This window comes from Neomonachus schauinslandi, chromosome 12 (genome assembly GCF_002201575.2).
Source record: "Neomonachus schauinslandi chromosome 12, ASM220157v2, whole genome shotgun sequence".
Lineage (NCBI taxonomy): Eukaryota > Metazoa > Chordata > Mammalia > Carnivora > Phocidae > Neomonachus > Neomonachus schauinslandi.
The window spans coordinates 77284926-77310765 of record NC_058414.1 but is presented as its reverse complement, the minus strand read 5'-3'; the positions used below and the strand labels follow the sequence as shown (position 1 = coordinate 77310765).

Sequence of the window (25840 nt, the reverse complement as noted above, 5' to 3'; positions counted from 1 at the left end):
TAAAAAAAACTAATGATGTACTATATGCTGGCTAATTGAACATAACAAAAAGTAAATAAATAATAAAATAAAATATACATACAGAAAAGTAAAAAAAAAAACCAAACCCACAGAGTTTCTTGAGTTTATTTTTATCAGAAAATTTCTAGGCATTAAGAAATGTAAGGCCATAAAATGTAGTCCTGTGCATGGATTCCATTTAGAGGAGAATTCAAGAAAAATTGAGAAGTGAGTCACCCTCTCAAGAGAATTTAGATAAAATTAATACTCTTGACTATTGAGCTATCTCAAAGTCACTTATCCTGAACAATGTTAATTTAGCCCTGAGTTAAATTTAACACTCAATTATTTTTTTTTTCTTGTTAAAACCCACCATGAAAGAGTTTGGAAACCTTTATTTGGATCATTAATGTTCTCCGTTTTCTATTTTTTGTATCTCATGCTCTTAATTCTTCACGTTTTCAAATTAAAGTGATCTCAATAGTTTGGAATATTTGTGTCTCTATAACCTCCAAGGAAATCAATACAGGTGAGTTTAAAGATGGGATGGATGCAGCTAAACTGCAAAAGACAAATAAGAACCTTCAATATGATTTTCTATAAACTGCAATTAGAGAAGTTAATGCACCCGAAAGCCTTCAAATTCAGTATGTGAGACAATGCATAATTTTACCGAAATGCTTTTAAATGGAGTCACACCCTTTCATGAACTTTTAAAATATTTTAATGTTAATAAGAGCAAGTCATAACAAATATTTGTTAGTGATACATGTATGATACTGTCGATTTTTCTCTGTTAAGAGGCCATGGGGAAAAAAGTCTCAGTGATAATCCATTCTCTTCAACATGCTTAAGGAAATGTTTTAAAATTAAAAACAAGCAAGCAAACAGAAACACGATCTAACTTTACTAACTTCATACTTTTAATGGGCAAAAGCATTTTCTTATTGACTGTCAAGGCTGGGGTAGGGTATGCATAATTATCACATTGAGGACTGACTTCCTTTTCTTTCAATATTCTCTGAGTGTATCATTGCATGGGATTTATTTTTATCCTTTTACCACAGCATAAATAAACTATATGGATTTGGGTTCCTCCTAAGTTAGAATACATGACTTTACCCAGTCATTTCCCCCAAAGAGTATCAATGAGTTCTACTGAAACTGGCTTTGCTATTCACTGCTATAGGAAGTGAGACGTCCCCTTTGGGCCTGCTGTGGGCCCTTGGGGCGGACTGTATGGGTCCAGGCAGTCCTTTGGCCCCTCCTAGCTTCATGGCCCTCTCACGGGTGAATACCCCAAGTGTGGATGCCTTCATATCTGTAAGTATTAACCCACTTTGAAGGATCTTCATTCCTGGTTTCCAATTCGATTATTCAAATTGACCAAAATTCTGGGGTTGCCCTGGAATACTTCTTCCCCCATATAATCTGGAAATCTTGTGCTGGGCCTCTTCAGAACAAGTTTGAAATAAAATAATTTTAGAAAATGTTTTCTATCTTCCTGGAGATTCTGAGGCCACGTTTCTAAGGCTGAGAGTTCACAGCACCTCTGGGGATGGGCACAAGGTCTCCAATTGGTACCCTCCGGCCTGCTGGGTCCTCACAAATAACTGGTATTTTAGTAGCCACTGACCTGACTTCGGCAATACCGATATATTGGGTAGTTCAAAAGTATACTGGTTGACAGTCTTCTCATTCACTTCCTCAAACTAGACTGCAGGAACGCTATAAAATGTCCAACAGTAAAGACTGTTGATATTTTTTTGAGTGAACACTTAAAATTCACATATGTGTGATAACTGAACAAAAGCTATTGGTTCATTCTGGTTTTGTTCGGGGGCACATGTGATGCTAAATTTTCCAAAAGAGCATGTTAGTCGCACATTAATATTCCATAACACAAAAAAGCAACACCAACAAAGGTTGGCAAACAAGGCTTATTTAATTGTCTGAAGGAAGCCAAGCGTTACAGTGCAAAAGGGCAAAGCAGTGTAGACTGCAATCTCTTCAAACAGCGATTTCAAATATTATTATATAATAACACCCACAGCACAGGATGGTACAGGCAGAGCAAGGACAGATGTATAGTGATTTAACAAACACAACTGTTACACGACTGCAAAGCACACAACAACAGAAAAATGTGTTGATCTAATTCACCATGCATTTAAATTTAACATACACAATTATCAAGGCCCTACAACACGTACTTAAATAATATCCTCTATAATTGTATAATAATTAACTCTACATTCCAGAATAGAAAAGACACAATTATTTACAACGAAATAAATATATTTATGAATTGCTTATTCATAAATATAATTTTCTACCAAGTATTTGGAGAGAACATACATTTTAGTTTAACTTTAGTAAGCTTTTCCTGGACAAATTCAAATTGTTTCCTAATACGAATTTATGCACGTATTTGAAAATAGCAAACTGGAGTAATGTTTCATGGACACTAGTTTTATGGTGACACTGTGGTACACAGGAGTGTAATTAAAACGCACAAACAACAATCAAATTAGCCAAAGTTAAATGCACAATTTGGAAGCTTCAGTTTTCTTTCGTGGATATTGATTAAAATATTTGAAATATACCATTGAAGGAATGAGGGCAACTGTAAATAACCTCCTTCATTTCTTTATAACAAAAGCAAAAAACAACACAGTATTTAGAAAACAGCTTATCCGAAATAATAATAAAATGATTCAATAGGGTACATTACAATGTTATTAAGATAAGGAAGAACATGATCAACAGGATGAAATGGTGCTAATAAACACCATGAAATAAGCAGCAAACTCAAAGGCCACTTACATCTCCATTAGCCATATAAATCATAAAATTAACAAATCTTGTAGGTACCATCGCACTAAACCACAAGACAGTACTTTGGTCAAGACTTTTACTGTGATATATTCACCACAGAAACAATATTTAAGATAAGGTAGTTTTAATAACAAGTTGAATATGTATGAATTGAAATGCCATTGCCGCCTTTTAGATCAGAAAAAAATGAGTTCTAAAAGAACAAATAATTCCCTTATGAAAAATAGGAAGACCCCACACATTGGGTAAGTTGGCTTTTGATGGAGGACTTTTTGGTAGAAATAATTAAGGAATAATCTAAGTTTTTAACCTTAGCTTTTAAGAGGAATATCATAGTGAAACATCAAATCAAATACCATGTTTCACTAGAACATCATCACTGTACAAAATGCTTTAAGGGACTGAGATATCCTTGGAGATTAAATGGTATGCCCAAATTCACATGTCATTAGTTCAACAGTGTCCTCAGCCTTTGAATAAATGGAAATCAAATTACAATACTTGCTATTTTGTACAAATGTGAAAGTGTTACAGATGATACAAGAATGTTGTGCTTTGGGCCAGTATAGACGCAGTCTATCAGGATCACTCAGAAATCACTTCTGTAGAAAATAAACATTTGATCTGTTTTTCTTTATGCAATAAGCATCTAAGAAAAATTCCTAAAGTTTAAAATCCTGACATAGTGGATAGAGTAAGAAAGACATACCACAAATAGCTGGAAGTAATTATTTTTTGTAAACTCCTGGGAGATTGTTTTATGTACAGAAATGAGAGTGGTATAATTAAACCAAGGTAGTAAATTAAATGAATGTATTTAACACAATTCTTATCCTAAAATGCATAATAGCATTAGAGGAGATTTTTATATACCATATTTCATCAATTCACATATGATATTGGCCATGATAGTCAATGTGGCTCTGTTAAAGATGTCATTTTCTAGGTGGATCCATATGGGGAACTCTGGTGAGTTAGCTTATGCTAACAAAAGGAAAACTAATTATATACATTTGTAAATTGTCAAATTATGATGGTCTGCACTTCATTTAATTATTGCATAAGGTTTTAGATCAAAAGATTTTCCCATAATACTTAGAGAAGATGCATGCAAATAAAGTAGAATTAGAAACAACATCTTTGTTTTGCTTTGGGAAACAGTACTGGCAAGTCAACCAAGAGGAAAGCACTCTACCCCCTTCACACAGAATTATAAAAAGTGGATGAAAATACCTAAGATATGCATATCATAAAAAAAAGAAAAAAGAAAAGACCTAAGATAAACTGTTAGATGTATTGTATAGATATTTCAAAGTACCTCACATGATCCTAGAATCACGTATATACTTACTACAAAATGCTTTGGGGGCTGAAAAAGGAAATAAACACAAATGAAACCAACTTTTCATTATCAAAATAAAAGTCTTAATATTTACATAGCTATTTTCATCTGATGACCATTACAGACAAAGCAACAGATTTTGCTGTTCTTATTTCACAAATAGAAAACTTCAACATTTAGAATAAATTTACTTATTGTCTTGCACCAGATCTGTTGAATGAAAATGGTTTCCATGCCTCACAAAATTAGCTGATGATCCAGACCAAAAAAAAAAAAAATCATTTTGCCTTTCGGCCAAAACAATATAAAGTCAGAGATAAAGCACCATTGTACCCAGTAACTAAACTAGCTTCATTTATGTGGATATAAAGGCATATCAAGGGACTTACCCAGGTCATCAGAAGGCATGTCAACAACAAGCTGGTCACTGTATTTTCCATATAAGCCATTAGCGCAGATGGCTACTATCTGAAGCACATAACTCATATTGGGTAGTAAATTATTGAGAATAGCACCCTAAAAGAAAGATGTCAGTAATTATATTAATGTATTATTCTCATCAGAGCACTAACATAATAGACATCTGTCTTTAGAAAACATTTTCTCATTTGCCAACGGAAAATATATTTTATTAATCTAAGAAAAACTGTATGCAATGTTGTTAAGTTGAACTTGTGAGATTTGTGAATTAGGCTTTTTTGGTTTTTTGAAAAATCAGTTTTAGTTTTAGAAAGTTTCATTTTTAACTAGAACTCATCAGATTCTTAAATGAGTATCCAAAACTACAAATTAATATTTTAGACAAATAAACATGTAGCATTTGCAAAGAGCAAAATGTGAAAAATATAATGAAGAACCAATTTATCTCTTTATCATAACAATATATAAGCCAGACAGTAATAGAATTATTATCTTCTTAACATCATTATGAAATGAAAAAGTGGCATATTCTCAAAAATTGCACGTCATACATAGTTCATAATGTCTCTGTTCTAGACACCTGCATTAAAAAGCTGTTATGTATTTTAAAAAATTTTTTATTGTTATGTTAATCACCATACATTACACCATTAGTTTTTGATGTAGTGTTCCATGATTCATTGTTTGCGTATAACACCCAGTGTTCCATTCAATACGTGCCCTCTTTAATACCCATCACCAGGCTAACCCATCCCCCCACCCCCCTCCCCTCTAGAACCCTCAGTTTGTTTCTCAGAGTCCATAGTCTCTCATGGTTCATCTCCCCCTCCAATTTCCCCCCCTTCATTTTACCCTTCCTACTAACTTCTTCTTTTTTTTAACATATAATGTATTATTTGTTTCAGAGGCACAGGTCTGTGATTCAACAGTCTTACACAATTCACAGCGCTCACCATAGCACATACCCTCCCCAGCGTCTATCACCCAGCCACCCCATCCCTCCCAACCCCCACCACTCCAGCAAACCTCAGTTTGTTTCCTGAGATTAAGAGTTCCTCATATCAGTGAGATCATATGATACATGTCTTTCTCTGATTGACTTATTTCATTATGTATTTTATCAGTTTTGTCCATATGGTATCCACCGCCATGGTAACAAGGACAGTTTTTGTTTAAATGCAGGTTCCTGGGCCTGGTGGGACTCCAGCTGTGGGAATGCACAGTTCAGTAGTGCTTTTGACCTGCAGTGGGCTCTCCTAGAGCCATAGCCAGGTAGGGTTTTCTCAACTAGACCCCAATATGGCCAATCCTTCCCTAGCAAGGCAAAGCTTAATATTGAGATGCTCAGGTAACAGAAGGAATCTGTACTTTTTAAAAAAGTTTTCATTTTAATTCCAGTTAGTTAATATACAATATTATATTAGTTTCAGGTGTACAATATAGTGATTCAGCTGTTCCATACCGTACTTTATTTTCTTTCATTTGTGTGCATGGGTGGGGAGGAGGAGGGAGTGGATCTTTTCCTGAAGATTATCTGCCTCGGATTCCAAAAGTTCTGACTCAATTGACTTCACATCTGTTACTTGGAAATTTGATGCAAAGAGTCCCCTACTCTATTCTCTTGTGCTGGTAGAGTATGGTGGGGGCAATGATATATGACAGTATCAGAGCACGGAGATTCCAGATTCAATTATTTCCACAACTGTGAGATCACGGTCGAAGTATTTAACTGTTCTTTGAGCCCCTTGATTTGTAAAGAGAGGCTACACTAGATGAACTCTAGGTCCTAAGTCTTCTATAAGCGTCTACACTATAATGTTGTTGTTGGCAAAGCTGTGATCTTCCTGTAACCGAAAACAATTAAGAACCTAGGGTAATACCCTGTAAGTTTCGATCTAATTTAGTATAGTTTCTGCTTTCCCTCCTCCCCACTGGAGAGTTTCACACAAAGTTTAGGGCAACAATATGTAATCATTTCTAAGTTTTTACCTTGAAAATTAAACTCTAGTGCTGTCAATACATGAAACAATTAAAGTCTTTTAAGTTCTTTCCATGAAAATTAAACTATAACGTTATCAATACATGAAACAACTGATCTTATAGTTACCAAGTCTTGATAGCCATCTGTCAAAAATTCATGCTTGGTTTGGTCTTCTCCCTCTAACTGCTGGTACAAAACTGCAAATTTCTCAATCATGGTATCATAAACTACTCGAGGTCTCTCCCACGTAATAAGAAGGCTGGTATAATTCTCCGGGTCAGCTTGAACATTTTCTGGTTCTGAACTACAAACTTCAGAGACAAAAAAAAAAAAAAAGTACAGTTATTGATACAGCTGTCAGCTTCTAGGATTTTAACAAGTAAAACATATTCTATGAAAATGTGTTGTGTTTTATTTCAACAGAAGGTAAAAAGTTAAACTTCTTCACTGTGGAGTTTTTGTTTATGACCTTTCGTATATCTGAAACACTTCTTCCTCCCCTCCTTCCTTCATCTGCATCCCACCTTCCCATTCAGGAAAAGTCTAGGTCAAATGCTCCCTCCTGTTACGCGTGCTCTGATCTCTGCTGAAGTGAGCTGTGTCATTTTCACCTGTCTGTTTTGCTTTAACACTACTCTTGCATTAATTGCATGTTCTCTTATATTACTTTTTCCTGAACAGGTCCTGAGTCCCGCAGTAGGTTATAAACGTAAGAGCCACAGCTTTTTAAAAATTTTATTTTATTTTATTTTTTTATTCTTATGTTAATCCCCATACATTACATCATTAGTTTTAGATGTAGTGTTCCATGATTCATTGTTTGTGCATAACACCCAGTTCTCCATGCAGAATGTGCCCTCCTCAATACCCACCACCAGGCTAACCCATCCACCCACCCCCCTCCCCTCTAGAACCCTGTTTGTTTTTCAGAGTCCATCGTCTCTCATGGTTCGTCTACCCCTCCGATTTCCCCCGCTTCATTCTTCTCCCGCTACCTTCTTCTTCTTCTTTTTTTTTCTTAACATATATTGCATTATTTGTTTCAGAGGTACAGATCTGAGATTCAACAGTCTTGCACAACTCACAGCGCTTACCAGAGCACATACCCTCCCCAGTGTCTATCACCCAGTCACCCCATCCTTCCCACCCCACCCCCCACGCCAGCATCCCTCAGTTTGTTTCCTGAGATTAAGAATTCCTCATATCAGTGAGGTCATATGATACATGCCTTTCTCTGTTTGACCTATTTCACTCAACATAATACCCTCCAGTTCCATCCACGTCGTTGCAAATGGCAAGATCTCATTCCTTTTGATGAGCCACAGCTTTTTATTCTATATTGTTTAGGACACTGTCTTGAATACATCTGGCACATAAATTCATTTTTATAAATAAAAAAAGGATATCTTCAAGCTCATGATGTTTTTATTTCTCTTGTTTGGTACCTGACAGGTATCTTCGGCTCAGGATGAGGAGAATTTAAAATTATAAAATAGGGTCTATTATCAGACATTTTGTTGTTTCAAAATCCTTGAAATAACTTAAAATTCCCTATCAGAGAAAACCATAGGAGAACAACTAAAACTATCATTTTTGTATTTTTTGGACCTGCTGACAAAAATCCCACTTTGGCATTAACAGATTAATAGATTAAGCGATTAACTTTAGGAAATTAGATTTGCTTTGTCTGATCTGAAAAAATACTTTGAAAATAGTTCAGGGACTTCTTACAATGAATTCAAGCCCATGCTGGGAATCATGCCAAAAATTTAGTCCCATCAAAAAGTGTATTCTGATACTTTCTGAAATGCATTCATAATGTGCTAATTTGAACTAATTACGAGGATGAAAATTATAAAATTTTATGATACTGTGCTAATGGAGCAAAGCAATAAATATACTCTATTCATAGGCCAGATAAACTTGCAAAAGAGAGGGAGAAAGGTCTCTAAAGCTAAAGATTGATATGCTCAGAGAATCCAAGCTTTGCTTCTAGGAGATACCTGAAGTTACAAAGTCACTACATGAGACCATGCAATTGACATAAGTCAACCAATGGTCAACTGCTACAAAGACTCAATAAAAATAAGGCAACAACAGCCTCAGAATGTGACCAAAAAGCCTTTTGTCTATACTAGCTTGTAGTTTTGCTTGTGAACACAAGAGGGCAGCCAAAACTAACAACTGACCTTGTAAATTGAAACAAATTGTAGCTACAGGATTTAATAATAGGAATTTTAGCCTATGTATGCTATGCTAGCAATGGTACATAAATGACCCAGAAAATATAAAATATATACTTTAAATAACACACGTACAACTTTATATGAGTTAGAGACAGGATTATTCACTGTAAAAACTATGTTTTGTTGTTGTTTGTTTGTTTATTAAGGATTTAGGGTGAGGTGTTCCTTTGGGAGTAAGAGAACAATTCTCCAAAAACATGAATTCATCAAAAAGCATGAATTCAGAATAAGAAAATGTATTCTGATTTAGGTCTAGACTACATCGTCCTTACTCTATCTAGTGACACTTCTTTAGTGGCCACCAGATGGCAGAAGATCATTGATCATCGCAAAAGTGAGCTAGCTACTCATGTGAACTCTATCAGTGGAGGAAGAGGATTGTCTCAATCTTGCTTCTAATGAATCCCGAGTTCATTTTTAGAAGGTTGAAAGCAATTACGGACAATATCATTTGTAGATTTTGTCCTACAAAAATCAATCCCTCTTTTTAGAGAGTAGGAATCATTTAAAGTGAACTATTCTCTTCCCTCAAAATGAAGCTATCTTAAAATGCATTAAAGTTTTATGCATGCACACAAAGCAAAAATCTCTTGAGAAAATATAAAATTATTAGCTGCAAAAATACCCAAGGGACTGCTGCCTAATTAGCAGAAAATTACTTTGTTTGGATGTCTGTGTTTAGTTCGCCTTTATAGTTGAAATCAGCAGACGTTTCAAATTTTAAGAATCAGCATTAATATAAGGTAGGACTTTAAAAAGAAACGTGTATTTCCTTGTCATCGAGTTTTTATTCCTTTGCGTCTGCTTTATAAATCTGTAAGAGCTTATGGGTAATTTGTTTAATAGTTTAGACTTACATTTTAATTAGGAACTTTGTAAATGTTTCTTTTGTTTAATGATAATCAATAGCTTAGTAATATGTTATAAAACTGAGCTAAATTTTATCTTTTAGATGCTAGCTGAAAGAGGGGATTTTACAGGGAAAAGATAATATACTTTAGAATGTGTTCAAGAGAAAAACCTGTGCTTCTGTATATTGTTTATGATCTTGCCAAAGGGCTGCCCTTCTATAAGGTAGGAATGGATTTTTTAAAATAATAATCTAGTTCATTCTATATACACTACTTGGTGTTCAAACAAAAAACTGGGTAATGACCATGGAATAAGTTATTAATTTGCACTAAATTTTCCAGGTTTTCCTTATATTTATTGAAGTTTGCTTATCATATTAGAAGGATATATACTCTGTAAAGCACATTATCTGGATTGAAAATCAGGGAAGTGTTTTCCAGATCAACATCTACCCAGACACCAGATACAAGATACTAACTGATATAATAAAATAGTAACAAAAAAATAATTTCCTTGATTATAGGGAGTTCAGCACCATACTGAGACCTCATTTCCTTCTTTAGGACTGAATCCCATGCCCGATTCCTTTCCACAAGCTACACGTGATCTGGGTCACAGTTACGGATTCTTTCAGGAACACTGACCAAGAAGGAGAATCTGGTTCCTGCAAGCCCTTGGCCATGAGCCAGGCTGTGACAAATCTGGGGTCCATGTCAAGTCACATAGACTACAAGTAAGTGCCTCAGTACAAATGCAAAGGCTGCTCACATAGAAAGAATGAGGATGTAGTTTCCTTTGTAAGGGAGCTGTGAGTGTTCTTACTTCAAAACCGATTTTTAACATTAAATTCTCATCTACTTGGTTCCAGACACTCTGGACATACAAATTAAGATGGTGCTGTTTGGGGCGCCTGGGTGGCTCAGTCGGTTAAGCGTCTGCCTTCGGCTCAGGTCATGATCCCAGGGTCCTGGGATCAAGCCGCACATCGGGCTCCCTGCTCGGCGGGAAGCCAGCTTCTCCCTCTCCCTCTGCTGCTCCCCCACCCCCCTCCTGCTTGTGCTCTCTCACTCTGTCAAATAAATAAATAAATAAATAAATAAATAAATAAATAAATAAATAAATAAAATCTTTTTTTAAAAAAGATTTTATTTATTTATTTGACAGAGAGAGACACAGCGAGAGAGGAAATACAAGCAGGGGGAGTGGGAGAGGGAGAAGCAGGCTTCCCACTGAGCAGGGAGCCCGATGCGGGGCTCGATCCCAGGACCCTGGGATCATGACCTGAGCCGAAGGCAGACGCTTAACGACTGAGCCACCCAGGCGCCCCTAAATAAATAAAATCTTAAAGGAAAAAAAAAGATGGTGCTGTTCTTGCCTTTAGGAAGCTTATTCCTATGATAGCTGCTAACATTTAAATTTAGTAATCTATTAAAATAAAGGGTCTATGTCCCAAACCCTTTACATAAGAATGCAAAATAAACTTTTAGAAAATATGCCATTGAGACCAAGTTAGGTTGTGCTTTCAAAATTACACGTTTTTCCCAATTAAAGTTGTGAAGGTTTCACAAACTTGCGGCTGATACAAAGTCGTGTATTTTCTCAAATGAAGAGTGAATGCCTCACACAGAGGAATGCGCATGACTTGCAGAGCAAGTACCAAAGAGTGAAGCACTGGGTGTTAAAGGGGAAAAGTGGGAAAAAAGGAAAATAAAGACGGAGAAATACAAATGAAGAGGGCATGACAACTCTGGCTGTGACAAGTCTCTCAGCGAAGCACAGAAGTTGATGCAGATGGCCAAGGGAGATTTGAGTCTCCTTCCACGTTTGCTGTTCTATGTGCCTGGCTTGGAAGAAGGAGAGATACCCTGAGGGAGAAGGTCCAGCCTTAGCTCCATGGACTAGGGGTAAAACTGTGGGTACAGGTAAAAAGACAAAATGGTGATTCTTAGGGAGTGGCAGAGAAAATGTCACAATTACCTAAGATGTCATTAGATCTTACCCAGTTATTTCCCAGGGAGCTGAAGTTTGGTGCAGTTTAGCACAGCCTGTGACAGAAGTACTTTGTGATACACACTGATAAATCCATCACATCCTCCTCCGAGGCTGACGAGCCTCACTTCAAAAAATATGGAGACAGGTGTTTTGATGACATTGTTGTAAAGAACTTGAAGATTTACAGACCCAGAAGACAACCAGTATTAAGGTCGTGATTTCCCCTCAGGGAGCAGCAGGTCTTAATAAAACTACATGTAAACATTGCCACAAATGTTAAATACAGTAACTAGAAATGATCTGCCCCTGATTTGTAGCTCGAAAGGACTGCATTACTCACTTCAGATAAGTAGCCAAAAGGAATCTTTCAGATTCTACCTAATTCAGTCAATCTTTTCTAGGGACACACTGTAACTTCATCAACAAAATATATAACCTTCTAAGAAGTAAATAATCTCCAGGCCACTTTTCTGCGTATAGTTGGCACATAGCGTTACGTACACGTGACCTTAATGAATGCTATTTAAAACTACTGACCTTCAGGAAGGTGAGTCTACTGATGTTTAATTCATCATGACATTTTTCAGGAAAGTACAGAAAATTTCTCACAGCTCAAATACAATATTAGGCTATAGGGACAATCTTTCATGCAAACCTGCCTTGAAAAGCATTTTATATTGTATTTTTTTTAAAGAAAGTTTGCATTGGGGGCACCTGGGTGTCTCAGTCAGTTAAGCATCTGCCTTCAGCTAGGGTCATGATCCCACAGTCCTGGGATCGAGCCCCACATCAGGCTCCCCGCCGAGCAGGGAGCCTGCTTCTCCCTCTCCCTCTGCCCATCTGCCCTGCTTGTGCTCTCTCTCTCTCACTCTATTTCAAATAAATAAATAAATAAAATAAAATAAAAAAGTTTGCATTGAATATATTGCAATGCTAGCAAATGAGATCTGAAGTGCTTTTATGATTTTATTCAACAAACAAAAGCCTTAAACATGGAAAACTTGAATAGCACCCCATACTTGTGATAGCTTGCTCCCATATGTATGTGCACACACACACACAAGAGTGTGTAGATACACACATTATATTAATAGCAGCTGTAAGTCTGGGACACCTTATGTTCAGGGGACTGTACTGCTTTGCAAACTTTAGCCCATTTAAACCTCACAACAAAGTGGCCTTTTACCTCTAATTTTATAGGTAAAGTAACTTGACAATTTTTTAAGACTTTATTTATTTGAGAGAGAGAGTGAGAGAGCACACGTGAGCAGGGGGAGGGGCAGTGGGAGAGGGAGAGGTCTTAAGCAAACTCCCCTCTGAGCGCTGATCCCGAAGCAGGGCTCAATCTCATGACCCAGAGATCAAGACCAGAGCCAAAATCAAGAGTCTGATGCTTAACCAACTGAGCCACCCAGGCGCCCTGTAACTTGACAATTTTTATTTAACTAACAAGTATTGGCAGCAAGGTTTGATACCAGAAGTCTACTGGACTTCAAAGCCCAAGCTTTTCCCCACTGTGCTTCAGGAGGTCCCTGCTTCTTAGGGGGAGAGTCTTGCTAAGAAGGCAGCAGGAAAGCATCTGGTGCCTGGAAGTTATGGTTTGATGTTGAACTTCACTGATTTTACACTCATGCTGTGTTTGTATGGTGATTCACACATGTTTCTCATTATCTAAAAGACAGTTTTTACTAGCTCCTTCAAAGTTCTATTAAATTCTGTGTCCATTACATGATGCCAAAGAGAAATGTCTCTAGTAAATGGCAGCTCTACATAAAAATGCAAAAATAGAGGACTGATGTTCTGGTAAAATATGCATTCATTCACAAACGCTTATTGAGTTCCTGCTATGAATACAAAAATGAATAAGGGTTAATCTCTACCCTCAAGGAGTTTACATAGATATACAGACCTCACATGGTTTTTGCAATTATTTGCAATGTGTTTTGCAAATATATTTTTCCACAGTGCATCTCCTGAAAGCTGAATTCTGACAATTTTCATGCCACCCCCTCTGTCTTGGTCAAAATGAAGATGTTAGATATCTACAATATCAAAATATATAAATATAACCTGAGTATCCAAAATTGAGGAACTGGTTTAGTAAATTGTTATGACTATACAATGGAATACTGCAAAAAATTAAGAATGGTGCATTAACGATATATGTGTATCATCGAGTAAAATAAAATCAACAAACATATATGTACTGTAGTCTCATTTTTGTGAGATATAAGAATATATTTTTAATTTAAGAAAAAGTCCTGGAAGGATATTCACCAAAATCTTCCTAACGGTTATCTCTGGGTGGTGACATTATAGGGAATTTTCATTTTTTCTGTGTGTTTATCTGTGTTTCCTGCCTTTTAATAATGTTCATGTAAAAAAACTTATTTTCAGATTCAATTTAATAAAGATTAAATCATGGACATAAATGCAATCCTCAATTTTTATTCTCAAATTCACCAGAAAGTAGAAGGGGGATAATGTGTCCATTAAGAAGAAAACCATCACAGGAATATGCCCATGGCAAATGATAATAAAGACTTGTTGAATACAAATACTCATGATGGAAAAACTAAGAATCCAATCGTTCCAGTTTGTGAAAAAAGCCAATGCCATTTTTTTTTTAAGGTAGGTTCCATGCCCAACCTGGGCCTTGAACTCAAGTCCCTGAGATTAAGAATTGCACGCCCTACCCACTGAGCCACCCAGGCACCCCTGCTATGTTTTTATTATATGAAAATGGATTCTTTCTGTCATTTAGGGAGTATTTGGTGAATGAGAGCTTTATGTTAGCCCAGCAATGGAGATAAAGACTTAGTTACTTCTCTCATGGGTCTCAGTGTCCAGTGGGGGAGACAAATAAGTGAACAGACAATTGTCATCTGTGGTAACTGCTACGCACTTTGGATGCACAGGACACGACACGACTCCAGATGAGCATCACCGATTTTGTACTCTGTGGGCCTGGCACCTTCACGAGTGCAGAGTCCCATGCCCCGGCCACAGCCAGACTTGATGAGGATGGAGATAGACTCAAAGATGGCTTCCCAGTGGATGCACAGTCTGTGTGAGTCTTGAAGAATGAGGAGGAGGCAAGCAAGTGAAGACAGAAGGGAAGAATATGCCATGGTAAGGAAATAGCACGTAATATGTAACGTGGGAGAATGTGGTCTTCCATCTTCAGGGGACATTAAAGAGTTCAGTCAGCACAAGAGAAGGAAGTTAATGGCAGAGAATAAATGCTAAGGCTAGTACGTGCTAAACAGGACCATGCAATGATGAATGGTTTGGATTTTATTCTAAAGGCAATGGAAAGCCACTGAAAGGTTTTAATAAAATACAACTGACAAAAGTACGTAGCAAATAAAAATCGAATTTATTTCATTTGTTATTTGATCTATTGTATTTTCTAAAAGGAGATGCTTAAATGTAGTTTTTGGTGTTTTTTTTTTTTTTTCTAATCAGTTGTCTATTATTTACCAGACAGAATATTATAGTATTTAGTATTGCTGGTAGAAATATAATGAAATTTCCTCACTTTGGGGCAATTCAATTAGAAATTTATGGTCATGTTAAATGTAGCTCTTCATCACTGTTGTCTGGTGCTCTATTTTGTTGTTGTTGTTGTTAAAGGAGAAGTAATTCTCACAAACATTACATTAAAATAATAAAAACATGCTGTTTTAATGCTACTCTTCAAAAGCAGATGATTATTAGATTAATATTATAGATGGCCAAAAATTCATTGTACAGCTGAGATCAAAGAAGGCCATGTACTTGGAAATGTTTTAAGTCCTCAAAGCAAAGGCCACTTCACCTATTTCTTTCATCAGCCAGTCCACTATCAGTGTAAACTGAAAAGGAAAAGTCAGTAGATGCACCTGATTGTTCCTCTGGACATTTTCAAAGGCTTCTGACTGTGGGTCAACTTCAAAATACACAGAGGGCACTGCAGAAACTTGCCCCTGGGGTTCTTCCGTTGCTTGGGCTTAACGAACTTCTTTTCCCCCAAAGAAGGAAACTGGAGGAAAGACTCCCTTTTTATTCATTAATAATTCAGTGCATTTGCTTTCAATCCCTACTGCGTGCTATGCTCTCCACTCAGAGCTGCCAACACAAAGGTGAGCACTTTAAAACCCCAATCACGCACCAAGACTCAACTCAAATGTCGTTCTATTGGAGAGGCTCTTGACCACCCCAACCAGAAGTGATCTCCCCAAGCTCTGCACACCTCAGCCCATTAGTCATTCATTTCCTAGAGCTCTTAGCACAAACACCATAAAGTGAATTTGGAAGTTTGTCTATGTGGCTTTGCCATCTATTACTGTGTGTTTAGAAAAAATCACTTTCCTTACTGAATCTCAGTATTTTTCATTTGCAAGATGCGGTTATTTGTGTGGGGAAGAACAGCAATTTTTATTTATTTATTTATTTAGAAGATTTTATTTATTTTGAGAGAGAGAGAGAGAGAGAGAAGATCTTAAGCAGACTCCACGCTGAGTGCGGAGCCTGACATTGGGCTCAATCTCACGACCCTGAGATCATGACCTGAACTGAAGGCAGATGCTTAACCGACCGAGCCACCCACGTACCCCAGAACAGCTGTTTTTAAATGTTATGTTATAAATGTGGTAACTGAGATTCAGAGAGGTTAAATAGCTTATCTAAAGCTATAAAGCTAATCATCAAATATTTTAAAAAATCTTAGTCTTGTGTATTTTCCATTATTCCACAATTAACTCCTATAACATTGAATCTATAAAAGTAGTAAAAAATTATATTTCAATACACACCTGCTGCATGAATCTCTTCCTTTCCAGTATATGAGGAAAACACCTGCCTAGAGAACTTGTATTGTTGTTCTCGAAAATTATTTTGTAAGTAGTCCATCAGCATGACATAACCAGACTGTTGCATTGTAAGAACTTCACAAAAAACAGCCAACTGGAAAAAAGATCATTTAACATACAATTTAGCATATCTGCTTCAAAGGCATCTGTAGATGCTTTAAAATAGATATTTAGTAGTAAAGCTTAGAAAATAATTATTTTTAATTACTTCAAATTACTGCTTTTGTTTGAATTTCCAAGATTACCTGGCTTTCAGAGATGCTAACTGTATCTTTAAAAATAATCCAGTCAACAGTGTCTGTGCAGGGAGGAGACGTCAATGAGCCATTGTAAGTGTAATACTTGTCAGTTGAGTTTGGCAGAAGGTTCAGCAATATGAAGGGATCTAATGCAGCTTGTTTCCCTACAAAGTAACAAAATATATCTCAGTTGGAATCTCAATACTGGAACTCAGCAGTTCAAAGCTTCTACAAAGCAGAGACATTTGGTTTGTTATAAATTTAATAAATGAAATTTTAAGAATATTCTAGATATATTTCAAAAATGGTGATAAAACAAACATATTCTGAATTTCCTTACATGTATCACTACATAGGGTTAAATGTTTCAACTTTACACTAGCAAGATGCTGGAGAGATTATTTTACATATAAAAGATATTCAGAAATCATATAACCATCTTAATAGATACAGTGAAACCATTTTAGAAGACTTAATGCCAGTTTGTGGAAAACAAAAAGAAAACCTTATTCTGGTGAAGATTATCTTCAGAAGCCTATAATTAACATTGTATTTAAGAATGACTTATTGGGCAAGCTTTACCCCTAGAGATAAAGGATGAGACAAAAAAATCCTGCTATAACATTTCTAATTAACACTGAACTGGAGGGCTGGGCCAGTGCAATAAACTAAGAAAAAGAAAAAAGTCATAAAGATTGGATATGAAGAAATGATACCATCATACTTTGCAAATACATGATTGTGTATGTAAAATACTGAAAAGAATTTACAGGCTTAGAATTAATAAATGTATTTAGTAAAGTCACTGTTCATAAGACCAATATACCAAAATTAATTATATTTCTATGTACCAATATCAAGCAATAGAAAATGAAATTTAAAGCAATATAACTCAAAACAACAAAATATCAAATACAAGTAAATCTAACAAATGATATGTACAACATCTATATTGAAAATTACAAAACTTTCTTGAAAGTAATAGATAAAATCTTAAAATGATGGGAAATATCAAGTTCATGGTTTGGAAGATTTAGTATTGTGAAGGTGTTGATTGTCCCCAAATTGATTTATGGAATCAACAAATCTTATCAAAATCCCAGAAGCTTTTGCACACGTGTGTATGTGTGTGTATTTACTGAGATGCTGATTTTAAAATTTAAATGGAAATGAAAAGAAAAGTTAAGGTAATCTTGAGCAATAACAAAGTTACTGAGAACCTTCATTATCAGGTAGAAAGACCCATTATATAAAACTATGGATATCATGATAGTGAAATATTCATGCAAAGATAGACAAAAAGAATAATGAAAAAGAATAGAGAACCCAGACCCATACTCTTGATTTAGGACAGGAGAAATTACTATGTAGTTGGAATGGATGGCCTTTTCAGTAAACAGTGCTATATCAATTGGTTTCCTATGGAAAAAAATGAATCATGATTCCCTACTTCACAAGGTAAGCACAATGAGTTTTAAATAGATGTAGATCTACATGTGAACAGAATAATAAAGATTTTAGAGGAAAACAGAAAAATGTTGATTAAATAACCTTTCCTTTTTTTTTTTTTTTAAGATTTTACTTATTTATTTGACAGAGAGAGACACGGCGAGAGAGAGGGAACACAAGCAGGGGGAGTGGGAGAGGGAGAAGCAGGCTTCCCGCCAAGCAGGGAGCCCAATGCGGGGCTCGATCCCAGGACTCTGGGATCATGACCTGAGCCGAAGGGAGACGCCTAATGACTGAACTACCCAGGCGCCCCTAACAAACCTCCTTCTTAATCTTATCAATGTGCTACAATTGTTTCTTTTTTCTGCTGGAGACGAAATTCATCTTTAAAATGTTCTGTGGAAACGTGAATTTGGAGAATACTAATTAAGGAGCCAAACATTGACTCACTGCTAAATTAGGTGGGAAATGAAATGACACCAAGAAAGCTAAAGGCCAGAAAAGGAAGAAAAGAGGTGAGATCTGAATAGGGATGGTGAAATGGAGAACTTTCTTAAAATGCTAACTGTTTTGTGCCTTATTTTAAAAATGTTATTTACATATATGTCCTAAATTTTTGTCTTGGATAACACAAGACTTTTCAATTACAGTAGAGCTTTTCAATTAGACCACTGTCTTTTGAGAAAATAGGAATAAGGTGATTTTTTGAATATATGTCTAGCAAAAACATTTGCTTCATCTGAATCACCTCACTACTGTGAACACAGGCGAGAATCACACCTGAGTCAGTGCTGCTGTATTTATGATCATTCAATCACTCTTCATTTGAACATATGTTGGTGACTAACCAATCAACCTGCTGCTCCCTTTTATAGGAGGTTGAGAGCAGGTGGGGGAAGATGAGTAAGGAGAGAGATAAAAAGATAAAGACCCCAATAGGGTCAAGCACTAGGGAAGAGCCACTAAATACTTAAAACCAACTCTTACTGTGGAATTTAAGAAACAAAACAGAGGAGCATAGGGGAAGAGAGGAAAAAATAAAACAAGACGAAACCAGAGAGGGAGACGAACTATAAGAGACTCAATCATAGGAAACAAACTGAGGGTTGCTGGAGGGGAGAGGAGTGGAGGGAGGGGGTAAGTGGGTGATGGACATTAAGGAGGGCATGTGTTGTAATGAGCACTGGGTATTGTCTAAGATTGATGAATCACAGACCTGTACCTCTGAAACCAGTAATACGTTATAGGTTAATTAATTGAATTTAAATTTAAAAATGTTTTTAAAAAAACAACTCTTACTACTTAGGACAGTAAAATTTAAGATGGTGCCATGTCAAAACGGTGTGCGAGGACTTTCCAATATACAAATTCCTGGGCTGAATTTGTGATTAAGATTAACACCAGAAACCATTCTAATGACAAATCCCATTTGAGAATCACTGATGATGTTACCTGGGGTGTGTCTCTTCCTTTGCAACTTGAAAGAGTTCAACCAAAAGTTCTCTTTTTTTGTGGACTCTGCTTGTGGAATATTAATATGCTATCTTTGTATAGATGCAACCTCACCCTCTCTCTCTCCACTCCAAGGGTAGGAAGTGCCTAACACAGAGCAGGTATGGAGGAAGGAAGGGAAAGAAAGAAAGATAAGAGTGAGGGAAGGAACGGGAAATGGGTTTGTCTTTTGGAGAGGAACATAGGAAATGAGTAATCAGCCCACATTGGAATAAGATAGATTTTATAATCTTGATGATGGTTCTAAGTGTGGTTTGTTGAACAACTCACATTAGATGGAGAATATGCAGCAGGATTCGGGAGTTCTGCTGCGGTTCCGGCGTCTGTCTACAGAGAAGCCCTGCCTTCGGTCGTCTCAGTTCCCACCAGCAATGGCTGAGGGCTAATACTGGGAAGCCTTCAGTTTATTGGGCACTAGGGGATTTTCTAGACTCTGAAATAGATTTAGTCTAAGAACTGTCAAAATAGAAACATTTACCTTTAGGAGGGCTTAACTTATTTAGTCTGTACGGATCCTGTCTAATAACCAATTCAAATCAAACTGACACTTACCACTAATACACATCTCCACAGTGTGGCAGAACAAACTCTGGACAGACTAGGAGCTAGATCCTAGCTCTATTACTACTTACCAATGGTAAAAGCTCAGGTGTCCTTCTCGAATATATTGAAATATTAAGTATCTAGTGGGTGAGCTGATACACATGGAGAATTATTCTATTTTCTGGTAAAAGAAGAGGGGAGAAGTTGGTGCACAAGCAGCAGGATAGAGAGACAGGAAACAGTAATGGCGGGCAGATGAGGATGTGTTCCCAGGCAGTCCAAGAGACTGTAAGTTCTGCTTCCAAATGGAGAGCCGGGATAGAGGCAGAATCGTGTTGTTGGCAATCCAGATTCTCAGGGAGGTTATTATGTGGCAGCAGGGGCTCTGATGAAGCGCCTCCCTCAATGGCTTGCAGATAGTGAATGTTAAAAAGTAAACTTTAGCCAAAGAACATGAGCAAAGTGGTTCTTAAGCTCATACGACCCTCATATGACCCTTTTAGAGAGCCCCGGAAATAAATGAAGAAACCTCAGGAAGAAGTGGCCAAAATGCCACAGTGACCCAAGTCAGGACCAACAAGTCAGTGTTTACACCACTCTTGTTGGCCCCACAGGCTGATGCCAGGCCCCAGGACATTCAGACTTCATATTTTACACAAGTTTCAGTGTAGGAATTCAAGCCAGCTGCCTTCTTTCAGTCTTGATAGAATCCACCTTCTGACTAAATGAGGGAAAAATTAAGTGTGGCTTATGGCATTCAGTGTTGAATTTTGCAATCTAGTGGATGGAGGGAGATAACAACTTCATCTTGCGTTGATTGCACCTTTCAAAAAAACCCAATACAAGCAGCATTGCATGAGTTCACAAATTCCTGACTTCTGAAAAGTTCTGTCAGTTAAGGTCCTCACATGTGATTGACAAAGATAAATCAATCCTAGGCCTGGCTTTTGCTTTCCAAAAGGATCTATATGAATTTTGTTCCTGATTTCAAGAGTTTGCAGCTTCCCAGAGAGGAATAATCCTTATTTTATTAATAACTCAGGGCAGCATTAATACCGTGTGTGTGGATGCCTACTAAAAATAAAATAACAATAATAACAGGTTTGCTGTCTCTTGCCAATCTTGTTACAAGCATTCGCTGTGACAAATGACAAGATCCATGAGCTAGCAGGCAGAACAATATCAAAGCATACGGCATCTTTTTTTCTATGTAAGTGTTGGCCTCCTTCCAATACCCTGTCATAATGGTAAAGCAAAGGGCCTGTCGAGGAAACCACCAGGAAATAAGTTTTAACTTGAGGAACCATTCTCTTTTCACTTTAAGATATGATTTTTTATAAAATTAACTGGTTTCAGATTATAAATTAGAGTCTTTAACAAATGTACAATGCAGACAGAATAGATAAAAACATTTTATTTTTTATTTTTTTAAAGATCTATTTATTTATTTGAGAGAGAGAGAGTGTGAGCACAAGTGCACGTTTGCAGGTGCAAGGGAGGGGCAGAGGGAGAGAGAGAGAGAGAGAGAACCCCAAGTAGACTCCTCGCTGAGCATGGAGTCCAACCTGGGGCTCCATCCCAAAACCTGAAATCATAACCTGAGCCAAAATCAAGAGTCGGACGCTTAACCAACTGAACCACCCAGGTGCCCCAGAATAAATACATTTTGAATGCATGATGTAATTAGATTATTTTCAAGAATAAAATTAGAAAACTTCAACTTCCTACTTATATTAACATTTTATGATTTTTACATGAGAAAAATTTCAGAAAGAATGTTCTTTAGTGAGACATATATAAATAAATTTCAGATAAAAAGTTCTTTTGTGAGACATGTATAAATTGTATAAAAAGATGGGTTCTGTTTGAAAGGGTCTTTCCTTCCTCCTTTTGGAACAACTGATTTTTGTAATATTATAAAAATTCGTATGCATCCAAAATAGAAATCTGGAAGAAAGAGATTTCTCCAAATAGCTTACCAAAACGACTAACACTCTCAACTCCATCAATAATTGCTTTGTAATCCAAATTTTCTTCTATTCCAACCTATTAAAGAAGAATGACATTCTAAGAATGGGATAAAATATTGGATTAACTCTTCAATTAAATGAAAAGATTAGTGAATTCCATTTTACGTATCCAAAAGTAAAAACCTCCAAATGCATACTTTTTTTTCACAAGATAAAAACAAATAAAACAAACAAAAAACAGCTACGTTTGAAATTTTCCACTGAGAAAAGTACACTTTAAAAATGTTGATTCACAGTCTCTGCTCTATATCCTGATGATGCTTTGCATGTACACATAAGCAAATCTGTGCACTCACGAACGGTTTGCTCCAGCTAGAAGTGGCGTACCCAGTTAATGAATGCAAGAGTCCCCTTTTAAACCTACCAGCCAACCGACTGTTCTGTTCGAAAATGATCACCAGTTATCACACTTGTGAGCTCTTATATTTGTTAAAAAGTATGCTTTGATATGTCACATCATGTGATTAAAGAAGGAATTAAGTTAGCATTAAATCTATGTATAATGATTACCTCAAATAAAATGGATAAAGCTCTTAACTTCCCTTTTCCTTTTACTGCTTCCTCAAAACTTGAAAATCGGTCCGCATCAAAGCAGTAGATTTGCATCTATGAAATGTAACAACGACAGCTTTATTATATACAAAAACATCACAAAAGTCACCAAAGAGACAATAAAATAATTTACCAATTCAGTGAATACTCTTTGAAAAACTCTGTAAACTGCATAATTCTACATTCTGTATAGTTTCAAAATATTTTATCATCAATTACACATACATACAACTGCATTTACTATCACTTATCATCCTTCAGTGAGGAAGGAAATACAAAGTTAGACACATCTAGGACAGAAATGACCACTTTGACATTACCAGGGAATACTGAGGTAATAATATACAAGAACAATTATTTAATGTAATAAGTTATCAAATGTTATTTCAACTATTTCACTGGCATTCTTTCAAATATGGTTTCATTCTTTGATTGGACATGCCTTTCTTGATGGTCTGAGTTACCTTTTTTGGACGTTATTATACTGCATTCTGTTTTTTTTTTTTAATACAAGATTTATTTATTTATTTGAGAGAGCAGGGTGGAGGGGCAGAGGGAGAGGGAGAGAGAGCCCCAAGCAGACTCTGTGCTAAACGTGGAGCCTGACTTGGGGCTTGATCCCATAACCCGGAGACCACGACCAGAGCCAAAACTGAGTCAGGCGCTCACCCGACTGCACCACCCAGGTGCCCCATACTGCATGCTATTAATGGTGAAACTCTCAAGGACTTTCTGCTTCTATCTAAAAAATACCAAGAAGAATTTTAAGTTCCTTATCCTAAGTGTCCTCTTTGGCCCCCAGGCTATATTCCTTGTTAATTTCTACTTCAGCCCATGTGTCTGTTGACAACGGCCCCTACTCTCACTTGTAATTTGGTGCTCCCCATATGATGAGCTTGGAAATCAGGTAATTTAGCTAGTTAGAAGAATAATTAAGGGAGGAGCAGAAAGCCTCTGTGAAGACTAATGCTTGGGTAGGGCTATGACCGGAGTAACCGCAGGTGCGGGGCAGAGGATGGAAGTGGCTCCTGCCTTGGGTGATCAAAAAGCCTTTTCAGAGAAAGGATTGCTAAACTAACCCCTGAAGGATGAGCAGCTTACAAACTGACCGATGAAAAGGCAGAAGAGATGAATGTATGTTCAGGTCAGTGGGGCCGGCTTGGGAAGGGCCAGTAGGCAAGAAAGAAGGAGAACTGTGGGAAGTAGGAAGTAATTGGCTGTGATTGCAGCTGAGCATGTGGGAGAGAAGAGGAGACGGAGCCAGAAGGGCAGGCAGGGGCCACACCAGGAAGCCCACGAGGCAGTCCCAGCCCTTTGCTCTGGAGAGCAACAGAGAACACTGGATGCGCTTCGTCTAACAGGGGTGGGGAGGTGGCAGGACTGGGGGGAAGAGGGTGTGGTATGGCAGAGAATAAGACTAGAGAGGGGGAGACCAGTTGGGGGACATTTAACAATCTAAGTAAGAGACAAAGGTGGTTTGAACTTTCTTCTGCCTTCCCACATCATTTAGGGGCAGAACTAAGACCTCATTGTAGGATGCAGGAGACCAGAAAAAAAAGACCAAGTCAAGGATATCCCCGAAATTTCCCTGCTTGCCCAATTACATGGAGAGAGTTTAAAGAAAGAAAAGCAACAAACAATCCCTCTGAGAGAACTTGAGAGGCTTTTTAAATAAGAAAAATATTTGAGATTTAGTGCACAGATTCTGTACCATATATTTTGCTGGCTCAGGGCTTTTTTTGTTGTTAGTGTTTTTCTTGATTTTCCTCTTTGCTCTAAATAAGTAGTATTGTGACAGAGCTAAACTCTCCAAAGTGACAATGTATATGTTTAATGAATTGACTTTTATTTCTTTGACAAACCAAATTTGATAAATGCGCTTTTCTTTAGGGATATTTAATATATTGAAAAACGTAAATTTATAAGCTATAAATTAGAATGTGCTTATCCACATTAAAATTTTTTAGTCCTATAGCAGGTAATTCACTCATCTTATTTTTATTATCAATAACTATTTTGACTATAAAAGTAATACAGTTTCATTATAAATAATTTTAAAAGTATGGGAATTTTAAAGGAGAGGAGAAAAGGTACCTAAAATGCCATCACCCAGGGAAAATCACTATTCATGTCTTCTTGGTTTCTCTCAATTATTTTTACAACAGTAGTAATTCCCTCTCTCATTTAATCCTCATAATAACTTCATCAGGCAGGTGCTACTACTCTTCTGTCAATTTCACAAGGGAGCCATGGAAGCTTAGGTAAATTAAATATTTGTATAATGTCATGTCGATAACTAACACCTAAATGGTGAAGTAAGTATTCAAACCTAGTCCATTTGACTCAGATTCTGGGCCCTTAGTCACTATTTAATTAGTTTTCATGTTTTACAAAATCAGAATATTGATACTGTGCATACTGTTTTATATTCTGCTTTTAACAAGCAGTAATATCTTAAAAAAGAAAAACCCATTAATATCTTATGATGAACCTTTTTGTGTAAATAAATTATTCAAACACATGATTTTTACAAGATCTGTAATATTCCATTATAATGTATTTTTAAAATATATTTTTATTTTTCAGTAATCTCACAACCCCGAGATCAAGAGTTGCACGGTCTACTGACTGAGCCAGCCGGGAGCCCCTCCATTTAATCATTTCCTTTTCTTTCAACTTTTCATTATTGTAAATAAATCTTTGCACATACATTTTTGAGCATGTCTTTGTTTTTTAGACTACATTGTTACAAGTGGAAATGGTGGGCACTGGGAATGAAACATTTAAAGTTCTGGATAAAAACAAGGAAACTACCAATTTATACTCTCTCCAGACATGTATGAAAGCGTTTGTTTCACTGCATACTCATTATTTATTATAATTATATTTTTTAACCAATTTTGAAGTTGAAAAATGTTCCCATTTCATTTTGCATTTCTTTGATTCTCTAGTAAATTGAAGAAATTTCCCCTTTTCCCCCCTCCTGAACTG

General features: G+C 36.6%; 1 protein-coding gene across 1 annotated transcript in view; it reads right to left on the bottom strand.

Moving 5' to 3' along the window:
• PTPRZ1 (protein tyrosine phosphatase receptor type Z1) overlaps window positions 1-25840 on the bottom strand; it is a 116292-nt gene that overhangs the window by 53175 nt on the left and 37277 nt on the right. The window contains 6 exon segments of the mRNA XM_021699345.1: window positions 4570-4696; window positions 6708-6892; window positions 16468-16618; window positions 16770-16927; window positions 22247-22313; window positions 22808-22903. Coding sequence (XP_021555020.1) covers window positions 4570-4696; window positions 6708-6892; window positions 16468-16618; window positions 16770-16927; window positions 22247-22313; window positions 22808-22903 — 784 coding nt within the window.